The sequence below is a fragment of the Taudactylus pleione genome, unplaced genomic scaffold, assembly GCF_031769625.1.
Source record: "Taudactylus pleione unplaced genomic scaffold, aTauple2 ptg000136l, whole genome shotgun sequence".
Classification (NCBI taxonomy): domain Eukaryota; kingdom Metazoa; phylum Chordata; class Amphibia; order Anura; family Myobatrachidae; genus Taudactylus; species Taudactylus pleione.
This window is the reverse complement of record NW_028284538.1, coordinates 860,523-877,087: the sequence shown is the minus strand read 5'-3', so window position 1 is coordinate 877,087 and position 16,565 is coordinate 860,523. Positions and strand designations below refer to the sequence as shown.

Here is a 16,565-nt window from a genome sequence, read left to right as displayed (position 1 = left end):
CTATAGTAATGACCCCTGAGGTAATACCCCCATAGTAATGCTCCTTGTAGTGCAGCTTACACAGGGAAAAACAAACAAATAATACTTACCTTAAACCCTGCTCTTTTCCGTCCACAGCCGTCCGGTCTGCCCGGCTGCTCCTCGGAACTATGGGAGAGACGTCACCAGAGAACTCCAGCCTCCGGCTACCGCTGCGTTGCAGGGAAGGAGCTGGGCACCCACTAGTAGTAAAATCCCAGCAGGCGTCCGGCAAATGGAGCCTCCCTGTGGAACCAGGTGCAGTGGCGCTGTCGGATGCAGGGGCTATGGGCCCCTGATCCTGCACCCGGTTCACACGCACCTCCAGCCCCTCCCTAGTTGCAGTCCTGCCCCTCCCTAGTTGCAGTCCTGCCCTCACCTAGTACAGCACCCAGAACCCCTCACCCAGCAAGGCATGTCAGCACTCATCTCCCAGGACACAACATGTCAGCACCGCTCACCCAGCACCCCTCCCCTAGCACAGCATGTCAGCACCGCATACTTAGCACCCATCTACCAGTATAGCACCCCTCATCCAGCACAGCAGGTCAGCACCCTTCTCTCAGCACAACATGTCAGTACCCCTGTTTCAGCAGAGTACCCATCTCCCAGCACAGCATTTCAGCACCCCCTGCACTCCTCTCCCAGCACAGCACCCCTCTCCCAGCACAGCACCCCTCTCCCAACACAGAACCCCTCAACCAGCAGCACAGATCACAGCAACAGCTGAGCCAGCAACACATATCACCCATCACCCAGCAAGCACACATAGCAGCCAGTGCTAGGTTTCTCAACACCCTGCGTCATATCAGGACGGTAGTGTGTCCTGTGCTGCAATGTCGCCACTGGACTCCACCTCTGCCCCTTCCTTCCCCCTGAGCTCATTCCAATACTTATAGTGGAAGGTGGGATTCTTCTGGAGCCAAACAGGTTGCGGCAGCTGGTGGATTCTGTACTGCACAGCTGCACTGGCCACCTTATGGCCCTTGTGCCCTTTTGTTGCCACACAGATGGAACGTGCCTTGAGCCCCCTCACAGCATTCAGTTCAGCAACCCTCAAACATACATGCTGAGCTGACTTAGGGGCCTATTCAGCATAACTTAAAATTCGAAGGAGGTAATTAGGTTTAGAACTCGCATGGAGTTCTACCTAATTACCAGAGAAATTCATAATTCCTCCTCTCCATAACTATCTATTTTGAAAAGCTGTCATCTTTGCGATGATAGCTTTTCCCTCTCTACACTAACTTACTGCAGCTGAAATCTGCGCTGCGCATGTGCTGTTACATTCGTAAAACCAGCGCATGTGCAGCACTGCCTACAGCTGCGGTAATTTTGTGTGTCAACATCATCAAGTCTGTCTGGGATTACATGTAGAGACAGAAGGATTTGAGCAAGCCTACATCCACAGAAGAACTGTGGTTAGTTCTCCAAGATGTTTGGAGCAACCTCCCTGCCGAGTTCCTTCAAAACCTGTGTGCAAGTGTACCTAGAAGAATTGAAGAACTGATGCTGTTTTGAAGGACAAGGGTCGTCGCACTAAATATTGATTTCATTTAGACATCTCTTCTGTTCATCCCCTTTCATTATGTTAAACAATAAAAATAAACTATTAACACTTCTATTTCTGAAAGCATTCTTACTGTACAGCAATTTGTCCACACCTGCCTCAAACTTTTGCACAGTACTGTGTATATATATATATATATATATATTGTGGTGGTATCACCAGAGGTGGCACTGGTGAGCAGCAGATTTTGTGTGGGGCAGGGGAGATCCACCCACACAGACTAGAAAAGCATTGTGGGAAGATGCCTAATTGCTGCCTTGTGGATAGAGAGCTCAGGTGTGGGCTGATGAGAAGGCAGACCAGTCAGGCTGCTGTGGGAAACAGTCTATGTGAGACTGTGGCAGCCAGAAAGCCCAGTGAAGCTAAGCGAGCCATTGGGGGCCAGGAGCTTTTGTCTGAACCTTGCAGGATGCAAGGGGAGACCATAAACTCTCAGACTGTGTGACAAGAAAGCAGTGAAGCTGCAGGCTGAGGAAGCCAGGGCCTAAATCTGGCCAAGCCAAGCCAGGCTGGAGCTGGCAATAGACCTACAAGAAGCAGGCAGAGACTTTGTTGGCAGACTAGCTGCACCAAATAGAGAAGACTCCCTAAACAGGGGCTAGGTTGTTTATTATTTTCTGTTCCTTTGTGTTGAACCTGTTTTTCCCTGCTGGAAGTAAAGCACCATCTCATTTACACTGCACCAATCCACCCTCTGCCGAGCTAATTACCCCCAGATATCACATATGGTTGAGAATGCGGGCAAGAAGATTCTACGCATAAAGGTCTACACAAGACAGCTCTGTTGAAAAAAAAGTGGAATGCTCATCAAGGTGGTGAGTGAAGATAAGTTTGTTGTGAAGTGTTGTTTGAAATCCTCTGTGGTGAATCCTTTTAAATTGATGGGGTAAACAGTGTTATTACATTGAAAGAGACATTTACAAAGCAGAATAAAGATGTCAGTGTGTGTGGTCAGTGTATGGTGCAAGGTCCGTCCAGAAAGGACTATATCAGTCTGGAAGAATTTGACAGTATGCGTAAAGTTTTGAATGAAAGTAATATGTATTATTATGCTGGGAAGGCTGATGACTTAATGGAACAATTGGCTGATGAGAGAAATTTTCATGAGCAAGCTGAAAAGAAATTACGGAGTGAATTGACCTCTTTGAAAATGGCATTTGAGCAGGAAGAAATAAAAAATGTGAAGTTCTTAAAGAGATAATCCTCAAATTAGTGGTTATGTCTGAAAACCTTGAGGAGGCTAAAATGTTTCAATGTGTTACAAAGTATGCAGCAAAAGTGTGTGGTACTTCAGCAGGAAGTAGAAGAATTGAAAGAAGGTGTCCAGAGATATCAGAGTAATGCAGAGCGCACACAAGTGAAAGTTGTGGATCTAACTCTGGTGTTAATAGAGAGAGACTCTTTAATTGTGTCCACTCAAGTAAAGCTTAAAGATTGTGAATTGGAGAAAAATTCTCTGGCTGAAAAGTTTTGTGAAGTGAAAGAGAAATATCTCCAGATGCTGCAGACTCGCGCTCAGTGGGAAACTGACCATGAAGGAAAAGAGACGGAGATGGACTGTCTTAAAGTTAGCTGTAAGGAGCAAGTACAAGCTCTCCACTCCAATTTAGCTGTAGCTAGAGCAGTTTCAGAATGTCTGACGGAAAGAAATGTATTTCTGGAGGAAAGTCTGCATAAAGCCGCCAAGCAAAGTGAATATTTGGAGAGAGAGCTTAACCTTGCCAATGCAGGGCTTGGAAGTTGCAAGAACAGAATGAGAACCTTGAGAAGTGTCTGCTAAGTACACAGGAACAGTTGCAAAGATTCCAAGTGGAGAGGAATACCAAAGAAATGGAATTGCAATGTGAAATAAACATGGCAGAGTCTGAAATAATTGTACGAAAGTTGAGAGTTGCTGAATTTGAAGTCATGGAGCGCAATCTACTGCAATCCGAGAGCAAGTTGGAAAGCGCCATGGCAAAAACTGCCCATCTGGAAGAGCAGCTGTCTGCGTCTCAGAAAACGTTCCAGAATAAGTTAAATAACATTCTGAAATTGGATTCTGGACCTAAAATGATGTCCGATGTCTTTGCTGAACCCAGTGTGGCAGAAGTACATAAACACAAGCAGCAATCGTTACAGGTTGACCCTGAAAAGGCTGGCACGCAGAGTTATATGCTACCAGTACATAATGTCTTGTGTGATGAGCAGTGGGACCATAGATATGTCCTCATTAACAGTACCAGTGTACAAGAAAAGACAGAAGTATCAAAGTTGGGAAATTCCCTAACGAACAGTATTGTAAAAGTAGATGAGATTCTTTGCAGTGACTTTCAGCTTACAATGATAGCTGAGGGTATGAAGTCCTCCAAAAGGGGCACAGGTCCAGATTGCAAAACTGTGTCCGAAGTTGATAATAAAGAACTGACTTGTACAGATGGTGATTGCATGACCTGTGAAGCAAAGGTACAGGATGTACAGAAGTCTACAGATATGTTGATGGCTTCCAAAGATGAGTCTCTGATGTCGCTATATGATCACAGTGATGTGAATGTGCCCAAGTCATGCATTTTTGCAGTGGAAAACAGAGCCTTACAGGCAGTTAATGGTAACAGTCTTGTGAAGAGTAATTCTCATGTATATGAAGTAATGCCATCATGCAACCAGGATAAAAATTGTAATACAGCTGAATTTATCTGTGAGGAAGTGAAATGGTCTCAAATTACAAAGCTTGAAGCAAAATGTCCAGCTAAACTGAATTGGAAAATAAAGACCTCTGTGGAAAGTAAACTTCAACCTGTGCTTGTGGAGCATGTGGAAGTTCATTATATTTTCAAGGCTCAAAAATCGGAAGCACAAGAAAATCCAAATAAGTGGCAGATAGCCATCAAAGCCATGAGATAAATGTATATATACATACATATCTATCTATCTATCTATCTATCTATCTATCTATCTATGTCATATATAAAATTCATAGGTCTGTTTGGATGTTCGGTTATTCATTCGGACACCCCTGCACCGATTGGGATGAAACCAAGACGAGGTGGTCCAGTTGGATCCTGGCCAAGTTTTAGAGGGGTAGGGTCCCATCGGACCTCCTGTTGGTATACGCTGGGCAGAACTTTAAACCAGGGAGCACGTTCTGAGCCTTCCAGCCTAGTTGTAATTGAGAATGTACTGTGGTTTACATGACATGTAAAAATATTTTAATATCACAAATGCCACGCTTATGCCTTTTCACAGTGGGGGAGATGTACCATGCCTTGGAGAGAGATAAAGTGGAGAAATTGAACAAAGCAACCAATCAGCTTCTAACTGTCTCCCCACCCCCAGCAATGGTCGCCCCGAATGCGCGGTCTGTAGACCATTATTTATTATTATTTATTAACAGTTTCTTATATAGCGCAGCAAATTCCATTGCGCTTTACAATTTGAATTAACATTATACTGGGTTGTAAAAGACATACATACATACATACATAAAAGACATACATAAGGTTAAGAGGGCCCTGCTCGCAAGCTTACAATCTATAGGGAAATAGGTTTTGATACACAAGGATAGGTGCTACATATTGCAAATTGGTCCGGCCCAATTGCAGATGTTCTTGGTAGGCTGTATAATCCAATCACACTGGAAAGTTGGCCTAGGGTTAGGAGGATGTTAAATTGAAGAAAGAGAAGATGTGATAGGTGTTTACTATAAGAAGGGAGTTAGATAGGGAAGCTTTAAAAGGTTAGGTGGGTGGTACTGGAATCTGATAAGCTTGTCTGAAGAGGTGAGTTTTCAGGGAACGCTTGAATGTTTGGAAACTAGTGGAAAGTCTTATTGTGCGTGGGAGGGCATTCCACAGGGTGGGCGCAGCCCGAAAAAAGTCCTATAACCATGCATGGGAACAAGTAATGCACGGGGATGAGAGACACAGATCTTGTGCAGAGCGGAGATGTCGGGTTGGAAGATATTTTGAGATAAGTGAAGAGATGTGTGTTGGTGTGGTTTGATTAATAGCTTTATGTGTGAGTCTAAGTATTTTAAATTGAATACGGTAGAAGACCGGCAGCCAATGAAGGGACTGACAGAGTGGATCAGCAGACACTGAATATTTGGTGAGAAAGATCAACCTCGCAGCTGCATTCAAAATGGATTGTAGTAGGGAGAGCCTGTTTTTGGGAAGACCAATAAGGAGACTATTGCAATAGTCAATGCAGGAAATAATGACTGCGTGTATTAGAGTTTTTGCCGTGTCTTGCGTAAGATATGGTCGAATTTTGGCTATGTTTTTTAGATGTATGTAACAGGATTTAGAGACAGATTGAATGTGGGGAACAAAAGACAGTTCAGAGTCAAGGATGACACCTAGGCAGCGAGCTTGTGGGGTTGATTGTCGAGTTGTCAACAGTAATAGAGATATCAGGTTGGTAACTACTATTGGCCGGTGGAAATATAATTAATTCTGTTTTGGATATATTAAGTTTGAGGTGGCGAGATGACATCCAAGATGAAATGGCAAAGAGACATTCAGTGACACGGACCAGCACAGATGGTTACAAATCTGGGGAGGATAGGTAAATTTGAGTATCGTCTGCATACCGATGATACTGAAAACCAAAAGAGCTGATTAGTTTGCCAAGAGAGGTGGTATATATTGAGAAAAGCAGAGGACCTAATACTGAGCCTTGTGGTACTCCAACTGATAGAGGTAGCGAAGTGGAGGTAGAATCAGAAAAGCGGACAGTGGAAGATCGATTAGATAGGTAGGATGAGAATCAAGAAAGGGCTGTGTCTTGAAGACCTAGGGATTGTAGTGTTTGTATGAGAAGAGAGTGGTCAACAGTGGCAAAGGCAGCAGAGAGATCTAGAAGAATTAGAAGTGAATAATGGCATTTAGCCCTGGCAGTGACCAGATCACTTACTACCTTAGTCAGTGCTGTCTCAGTGCAGTGTTGGGAATGAAAGCCTGACTGAAGCTGACTGGGTCCAATAAGTTGTGGGTGTTAAGAAAGTGTGTGAGGCGAGTGTCGGCAAGTCTTTCCAGTAGCTTGGAGGGGCAAGGTAGCTGGGAGACAGGACGATAATTTGAGAGAGAGCTAGGGTCAGAATTTAGTTTTTTCAAAATGGGAGTGATCACTGCATGCTTGAACAGTGATGGAAAGATACCAGTAGAGAAAGAGAGATTACAGATTTTAGTTAAGTGTGGAATGAGCACAGGAGACAGAGCTTTACTGATTTGTGAGGGTATAGGATCAAGAGGAGAGGTGGTAGAGTAGGAGGATGAGAAGAGTGTAGATGCTTCATCTTCATTAGTGGGGTCAAATGACGAGAACGTGCCACTGGCTGAGGAAGTGCATTTCATTTAGGATATTATCAATCTTGTTCTTGAAATAGGAAGCAAGATCTTGTGCACTGATAGTAGCAGGTGGGTTGGGTGACGGCGGGGTAAGAAGTGATTTAAATGTATTAAAAAGTCACTTGGTTTTAGAGGCTTGGGCAGAGATAATAGATTGGAGATATGTCTGTTTGGCATTATCCAGTGCATTACGATAAGAGTGGTAGATCGTCTTATATGTGAGGAAGTCACTTGGAGTATGAGACTTTCACCACTGACGTTCTACTTTACGAGAGTTTTTGTAGGTGTCTTGTGAAATTTGGAATGCCACGGTTGATGTCTAAGTCTACGCAGAATGTGATGGGCAGCTGGAGCTACTTCATCAAGGGCTAGTTCTAGGGTCTGGTTCAAATGTTATACAGCAGTCTAAGGAGAAGTGAAATTAGAAATAGGTAAGAGTGATTGTTGCAGAGAGGTGGATAGTTGTTCAAAATTAATAGCATTAATATCTCTGCGGGTTTGAGGAGGTTTGGTTGATTTGCTTGGCATTGAGGTTGACGTAATGGAGGAGAGTGTGCAGGTGATAAGGTTATAATCTGAGAGAGGGAAATATCTCTGCGGGTTTGAGGAGGTTTGGTTGATTTGCTTGGCATTGAGGTTGACGTAATGGAGGAGAGTGTGCAGGTTATGATCTTAGAGAGGGAAAGGAGAATTAGTGAAATCAGAGACTGAACATAGGGCCTGATTCAGACCCAGTCGCGAGCGGCTGTCCGCTCGCAAGTGGGTCGATGTTCTGGACTGAGCATGCGCACGACGGAGGGAGTTCTGTCGTGCGCATGCGCCAGATGCGACGAGCAAAGGAAAGTCCTTCGCTCGTTGTGTCTGATCAAAGGGGGCGTGCTGTCGATGTTGATTGACAGCACGCCCCCTTTGGTAGGCGTGCCAGGGGCGTGCCTCCTTGATGGGGGCGTTCCCACGGGAACGCCTCCCGTCAGAAGCCGGCCCACTGACATCACTAGTGATGTCAGTGGGAGTGATTTTGGCTCTGATAGAGCCAAAATCACTCCAGAGCTTGCGGTTGAAAACCTCAACCGCAGGCTCCGGCTCGCAGTTTCGATGGTCGCGATGGTCAAGACCATCGCGGCCATCAAAATGCACGCTCGTATAGCCTGTGGGTGGTGACCCACAGCTATACGAGCGTCCAGGAGGACGCTCCATTTTCATGGAGGCCGGCCCTCATTCAGAGCGTGCGCTCTGCTCAGAGCGTACGGCTCTGAATGAGGGCCATAGTCAGGAAAATACAAGATCAAGGCAGTGGCCATCTTGATGAGTAGAGGAGTCAGTCCATTGGGAGAGGCCAAGAGAGGATGTTAAGGAGAGAAGTTTGGAGGCATGAGGGGATTGTGGACTGTCAATGGGGATATTGAAATCACCCATAATAATGGTGGAGATGTCAGTGGATAGGAAGTGAGGGAGCCAGGCAGAAAAATGTTCCAGAAATTGATTGGATGGTTCAGGTGGACGATAGATAGCAGCAATGCGTAGAGAGAAAGGAGTGAAAGTCCTAATAGAATGTACTTCAAATGATGTAAATGTAAGGGGTGGTACCTGTGGAATAACTGTGTATGTAAAAGATTGGGACAGTAGTATTCCTACTCCACCTCTTTTACTATTACCAGGCCTGGAGGTGTGTGTGAAGTGTAGACCACCATGTGAGAGCGCTGCAGGGGAGGAAGTGTCTGTTTGTGTGAGCCATGTTTCTGTTAATGCCAGAAGATTGAAGTTATTTGAAATAAAGAGGTCATGGACGGATGTTCGTTTGTTGCAGACAGAGGGCCTGATTCAGAGCCGGACGCTCTGACCAGAGCGCTCGCTCTGAATCAGTGCCCTCCTACCTAAAAATGGAGCGGCCTCTTGGACGCTCGCATAGCTGTGGGTTACCACCCACAGCTATAGCGAACGTCCATGATGATGGTCGCGATGGTCAAGACCATCGCGACCATCGGGCTTGCGTCGAGACCCTGCGGTAGGGTCTCGCTGCCGCAAGCCCTGGAGTGATTTTGGCTCTCAGAGCCAAAATCACTCCCACTGACATCACTACTGATGTCAGTGGGGCCGGACCCAGACGGTAGGCGTTCCCATGGGAAAGCCTCCATCTGGCAGCCACGCCCCTGGCATGCCCACCAAAGGGGGCGTGCTGTCACTCACCATCGACAGCACGCCCCCTTTGGTGCGAGACCCCGAGCGATGGCTTCCTTGTCGCTCGCTGGGTCTCGCGCATGCGCACGACGGAGCTCCCTCCATTGTGCGCATGCGGGCACCATAGACCCGCTTGCGAGCGTCCTGCGCTCGCGAGCGGGTCTGAATCAGCCCCATAGCGTGCATTCCATAAGGCACATTTCAGTGTTTTGGTGATGGGAGGCATGTGATGTGTCTGAGGTTTGCTGGATTTATATTCCGTTGTGAGTAGGGCATGTGTGTAGGGCCTGGATTTGGTGATATTTCACCAGCTAATAGAAGTAGAAGGAAAGAGATATAAATATAGTTCTGGGTTTTGTATAAAAGTTTTTTATGGCGACAGGTTGTGGATGTTATGGTCAATTTAGAAAGATAAGTAAATAGCTCATGTGTGTTCACAAGAGGGGAGCAGATTATTGAGGCTGCAATGTGTACAGAGGGGTGAGCTGCAGGGAGAGTAAAGGATGCAATAGCCTTAGAGAACATGCCATGGAGTGAGATAAGAACGAATAATATTTGGTACATGATGATTTAGTATAAAAAGAGAAAATCCTTAAAATACAAATACTTATAGTTTGCATTTAGAAATTACCTGCTTTTTGATGTTGTTCAATGTTTGTTCAACTGTTTTTTAACTGTTCATTTTGGATACTTCGTGCATGGGATGCCCATCTCAGTCGAGCTCAGCTCTCTTAGATGTGACTAGTAATGGGGTCCATCCATCAGCGATGGATTGCCGCGATCCCGGGATCGCAGAAATCCAACATGTTGGATTTTCCCGATTTGACTATTGCGATCAAAAAATGATCACGATCGTCAAATCGCTGACATTTAACATGGAAAATGTCTGTGATCCGGCAACGGATCGCAGAACATCGATGGTGGGAGGTCGGCGTTTCCACCCGGAAACGTCGGCACTTCCCATCGCATCGCCGGATCTCAAAATCCTGTCTCTTATGTATGGTCACCTTAAGATATACTGTTGCTGATTAAAGGCCCCCATACATCAGCAATTGATTGCAGCAATCGTGCAATTTGCAATCGATTGTGTATAAAAATATTTCCATTTTTGAATCGATTGTGACAATTCTGCAATCTGCAATCGATTGAAAAAGGGAAATTTTTAGACACAATCGATTGCAAATTGCACGATTGCTGCAATCAATTGCTGATGTATGGGGGCCTTATCACAGGCTACATCTGAGACATGTCCAGCGGACCTAAGGTGTTAAATTGCCTTGTGTTTGACTATGTAAACAACAGCCCAGTATGCCAACATAAACTATGCTTCACTAACAACATCAAAAAAATAGATAATGACTATTGCAACATTTTAAGATATCACATACATTTAAATAAGTTGAATGAATAAAGTTCAGAGTATGATGACCATGCATGCATAGGAGTCCAGCACAGGAGTGAAGAGATGGTCTCTCCACTCCGAGCACATTGCAGGGACGGGCTCCTTTAGGAGACCCTGTGCCTGTGGGTGCTCTATTATTCATGCCGGAACGATGATCACATACTACAATGCAATGCGATCATGCAATGCTATCATGATGGGTGCTACTGCTAATATTGCACCAGGAATGCATTACATATGAGATTATTGATAAATGGACCCCTAAGGGTCTTGTTCAGAGTTACTGTACGTCTTATTCAGAGTTTAAAGTAAGAGCAAAAACAAAAAAGTAAAACCATGTTGCACTGCCCTCCCCTTGATCCCCTTGTGGATGTGCACGCCCACGGTCCGTGGGAGTGGCATCTCATAGCTAATCCTATCACACTATACTGCCTATAAAGAGAGAAGGTACCTTGGCCCAGGTCTGCTCCCACTCCAGTCTGCATCTGATCTTACTCCGTGTCACCACCACACCAGCAAAAGTAAGATGCCCATTTTCCCCTATGACAGGCAGGGATTCTTGTTGCTTGCTAGTCATGTGTTCTTTCGTAGCTACATGATGTGAGTTTGTGTAGTGGTTTCCTATAGATTGTATATATCTACAGTATATTGTGCAAGAGACTGCTCAGTGTCAGTGATCTTTTACCTGTCTGGTGCAGCACATCAATGTGCTACTCTGTACAGTAGATTGTTTTGCAACGCCTGGACACTTTTATTGTTTATGGTTGTAATAGTTTGAAAACCTAATAGTTTCTGTGGCGAGTGTTGCCTTAAGCTGGCCATACACTAGACCAACTTACATCCAACTAGTTGATTGGTTGGAATGAAAATCTGGTAAGGGATGAAAGCAAATGACAATCAACAATTTGCTCCCAAATGCCGGAAAATGGACAAAAACTTGTTTGAACATTGTTTAGATAAAACATTTAACAAACTTGTCTGAACGACCATTTTCTTCTGTTTTCTGGCATTTAGGAGCAAATTACTGATCATCATTTACTTCTATTCCTTACCAGATTTTCATTCCAACCAATCAACTAGTTGGATGGTTGGATGAAAGTTGGTCTAGTGTGTGTGGCCAGCTTAAAAGGACCCTATACTGGCCATAATTTGGTCTGAGGGATATTTCTGCACATTTCAGTAACTTAATAAATTTGCAGAACATTAATCTTTGTACATGTTACTCCTAAATATGCTGGCAAGATATGATCTGAAGTTTTTTGTTTTTTTTATAATGCTTCCTGGTAAAGTGCAATAGGGCAGGTTATAATCTAGCACAGTGGCTCCCAAACTTGGTTCTTAAGGCACCATGACAGTCCAGATTTTAAGTATGTCCATGCTTGTGCACAGATGGTATCATCAAACAGACTGAGGTACTAATTAAGTTACCTGTGCTTATGCTGGGCATACACTATACAATTATCTGTCCAATCTGGCTGGTTGGAATAAAATCCTGGTAATGTATGGGAGGAAATGACAGTCGATCATTTAGGGCCATATTCAATATGGGGCAAAAAGTCAGAGGTCGGACTTTTCGCCCACATTGCTGTTTTTTTACTGGGATAACGCATTGGGCGCGTGCCCGCTTATCCCAGTATTCAATTAGGATCCGGCGAAAACGGGATCAGGTGGAAAGGTAAGTATCAAAGTCCATTCCATTTTTGGGAAATCCTCCTGTCACCCCCCCCCTAAAGATGTCCTAACATGGGGGATCACTATGGGTACCCCAAATTTGGGCTGCTGAAGGTAGTCAGGATTTTTAATAGCCGCGGCAGGTGCATAAATGCGTCTTTAGAAGAAGGGGTGAAGAATAGCACTTAGGTTTTTTTTGGGAAAAAATAACTTGTCCCATCAAATTTGGGGTACATGAAAATGGGTGCAAGCACATTTTTTAGTCCCTAAAGTTATTTTTAAAAATTCTTCAAAAATGCACCTGCCGCTACCACCCGCATTCTAGAGAACACCTGCTGCATACTTGGGAACCCCCCCCCCAAATCAATTTCGCTAGTTTAAAACTTTGTTCCCAAATATTTTTTTTTTCACCAACAAAATGTACATTTTTTGGGGTGTCCAGAGGATTTTTTTTTTTTTTTTACACAGATTACTTTTATAGGACACTGCCAGGGCTGCAGGCTATTTTTTTGTTTTTAAAGCCTGCACCCCTAAACCTCAGTTCTGCACTTTCTTTCACCATGTATTACATGGTGAAAACTTATCCCCATTTTTTAACAAAGACTTTTTGCATCGGTGAAAAGTCTTTGAAATTGAATACGGGTATAATTGAAACAGGCGAAAATAACGGCTTTTTGCAGCCTAATTGAATACCCCCCATGGTCTTAAACACTGGAAAACATTACCAGATTTTCATTCCAACCAGCCAGATTGGACAGATATCTGACAGAAAATTGTATAGTGTATGCCCAGCATTAAGCATGGTTATCCTTTAAAATCTGGACTGTTTTGCCAGGTACACACTACATGAAGTGTGTACCTGGCCGACACATAATGCGATGAATGACATCCTGCGTTTTTTTGACAGCACCCGATGAGGTGAACGACCGCACGATATGTAGTTCACCAGCTGCATGCACAAGCATGGGGTCGTTCATCGAATTGGCAGATTGAGCAGCCTGTAGGCTTGATCTGTCGATGCGATGAACGACCCCATGGGAGCCCATATGGTCGCTCATAGTGGGTACACACTTGTTAATGTGGATGATATGTCAGCCCAATCCCACGGATCGGGCAACCTATCGTCTAGTCAGTGTGTACCCAGGGTAGGGTGCTGTGAGGTCAGAGTTTGAGAGCCACTGCAAAAGCATGTTATCTCTTATTTATAAAGTGCTGATTAAATTACTGTGGTATGGAACAAAGTACAGATTGCTTTGCCGAATCAGTTTGCAATATCCTGTGTGGGTAACACTTGTTAGTATACGTATGTGGCTTCAGCATGTTATAGAGCAGGAAATCAGGCTGCCCTGTTGCAGAGGGGATGTAGTCAGGATGGCGTTACTCAGGATGGCGTCGGCCACAATACTGACAGTAGCATCCTAACAATCACAAATTCGAAAGATTCCGACAGTTAGGGTTAGGCACTAGGTGAAGGGTTAGGCTGCGGGAGGGGTGGATTTGGGTAAGGGTTAAGATTTGGGATACTGAACTCTGGTATTGTATACAGCCTTAACTATAAATAACTAGAGATGTGCGCCGACCCCTGTGTTTTGGTTTTGGATCTGGATTTGGTTTTGGATCTTTTTCCTTGGTGTTTTGTTTTTGGATCTGTGTTTTTTCCAAAAAATTATATAAACAGCTAAAACCACATAACTTGAGCCTATTTTTGTTCCTACAGTATTATTAACCTTAATAACAATAATTTTCAGGCATTTCCATGCATTTTTAACCACCTCACAGCTCACAATATTGATTTCACTATTTTTCACCAATATAGGCCAAAGGCTGCAGTGAGCTGGCCGGCTAAAGTAAGCAACAGAACAGTGGCACAAACGCACGGCAGTTTAAAAAAATATCAGACATCTATGAAACATTGCCACACAGCAGTGGCAGACAGGATGGCAGTTTAATAAACTATAATAATGTCAGACGGCAATGCCCCAAATTTTGCAAAATGTAAAGAAAAGAGGTACAAGATGGAATTGTCCCTTCTACCCACTCTTATGTGGGATATGCAGGCGCTTGGATCCAGATAGAAGGGAGCAGCTAAGTGACACTTTACTGATTGTTGTTAGGTTTTTTGTCCCCAAAGTCTTAGAATTTGAAATACCCTCTCCAATTTGATGAATGTGCTGTAAGTGACATAACAGGGAGGAGGTTCCAAGATGGTTAAGGTCCTTACCTCTACTCACTGTTACTTGGCAATGGTTACAAATGGCTTGGCAAAGGTTGTCCGGATTTGGGTGGAAATAATTCCACACAATGGAAGTGGATATTTTGGTCCTTTGCCTAGGCATGGCAACAATGGGATTTTTCCCACCATGGGCAACAACTGTTGCCTGATTTACAGTTTTTTCACAAACATCCTCGCCATCAACATCCTCATCATCCTTGTTGTTATCGCCAACTACATAAATATCCTCCTCGTGCAATTCCACAGAAGCATCCTCGATTTCTAGGTCAGCATGTTGACTTGTGCTGCTCATCCCCACATTTGCAGAAGGCACGCAAATGGTAAAAGGAGGATCCTCTTCAAGTACAGTATTAGAAAGGTCAGGCTCACACATGGCAACCGCGGACACGCTTAGACTCTCCTCGGGGATTTGTGATTTTTTGGAGCACAGAGTTGGTTCCGGTGTCTTACTCGCCTTACATTTTTTTATTTTTTTGTACCTCTTCTACAATGGGGGGGGGGGGGGGGGGCTTAAACATCACTAGAAACACCAGTCATAAATATCCTTTCCTTGTCACTTCATATAGTGAATGGCATATTGCCAATTTTTTTCTTCTTTGACTTGGTAAAGGTTGATTCTTTTTTTTACCCTGACTTTTTGGCCTGACTTAAGCCCTGCTACATCGGCCTTCATACATGACGTTGATGGCCTTGCATCGTCATCATGACTGCTGCCGGCAGCTGCAACACTGGCATGTGGATCCTGCTCTCCTGTCATGTGACTGTCCTCTATACTCACTGCGGTCTTACAGCAGTGTCACCAAGCAATTACAGTGCAGCTAAGTTGCGGCTAACTCACACAACCAACCACACACAAAAAAATTGTTATTATTTGAACACTGGTGGTGTGGCAGGCTAACATGCACACACAAAAAACTGATTTAATTTTTTTCACACTGGGGGTGAAGAGCACCCCTGAACGAGGCAGCAGCCCCTTGAAAAATGAGACACAGGCAGCACAGCACCCCTGCGCACCTACGTTGCTTATAAGTGTGGCTAACAGGCGCACACACACAGAAATAAAATTAAAATACTTTATACTTTATTTTTTTCACACTGGGAGTTAATAGCACTGATGGACAGAGCACCCCCTGGACAACACAGCAGCACAGCCAGCCCCTATAGACAACAGCCAGCCCCTATGGAGTGGACAGGACAACAGCCAGACAGCCCCAGTATATAACTATATATGGATATTATGGACAACAGCCTGCCCCTATGGAGTGGACAGGACAACTCAAGCCAGTCCCAATATATAATTATATATGTATTGGATAATATGGACAACAGCCAGCCCCTATGGAGTGGACAGGACAACAGCAAGCCAGCCCCAGTATATAGACAACAGCCAGCCCTGCCCCCTATGGACATAAGCAGCCAGCCCCTTACACAACAGTAGCCTAGCCAGCCCCTATGCACATATGGACATAATAATCAGCCAGCCCCTGACACAACAATAACCAGCCCCTATGCACAGCAGAACAGCACAGCTCCCAGCTCCCTCTTCAATCTCCACAGCCGGAATAAAAAATGGCGGCGATCGCAGAACTTTTTATAGAATCCAAAACCCGCGAGAATCCTACAGTGGGATTATGACATTTTGCCTCGTTTTCAGAGTCAGGCGGGAAAACCCGAGCTGACTCGTATCTGACTCGGATCCCCAAAGTTCGGGTGGGTTCGGATCTCTGTAAACACACATGTTCTGCTTTACTAACAAGTGAAAGTAGTACCTCATGCACCCTCACTTGTACATGTATTAGTCTGTTTAAACCTGAGTGGGTCCATAAGCGCCTCCATTTGTCAAATCAACACATAAGGGTAATCCTGGGCCCTCCTTGCCCACCGAGTATGACTAACATACAAGTCAGAACCAAAGAATACATTAAATTATTACATGCATGCCTACTCTCCCGGCATGGCCAGGTGTCTCCCAAATACAGTGTGGCGCTCCCAGCCTCCCGGAAAAGTAGGCACATCTGCCCGCCGCCGTCACCCCCCTGCAACCCGGTGACACGATTTCCGCTGAATCACGTCATTGCAGCCCCACCCCCTGCTTCGCAATGCCAATACACCATTACCCAGCCACGCCCCCTGCTGTATACAGACATTCAGCTCCCTCCCTGGAAG

At 44.8% G+C, this 16,565-nt stretch overlaps 1 protein-coding gene across 1 annotated transcript in view; it reads left to right on the top strand.

The window, feature by feature from the left end:
* The first annotated feature begins 10,938 nt into the window (after positions 1 to 10,938).
* The window catches only part of LOC148522880 (glutathione S-transferase P 1-like), a 30,527-nt gene continuing 24,900 nt past the window's right edge, over positions 10,939 to 16,565 (top strand). Inside the window, exon 1 of the mRNA XM_088473547.1 lies at positions 10,939 to 11,016. Within this exon, the coding sequence (XP_088329673.1) occupies position 11,016 (1 nt within the window). The 5' untranslated portion in view covers positions 10,939 to 11,015. The remainder of the gene's footprint in view (positions 11,017 to 16,565) is intronic.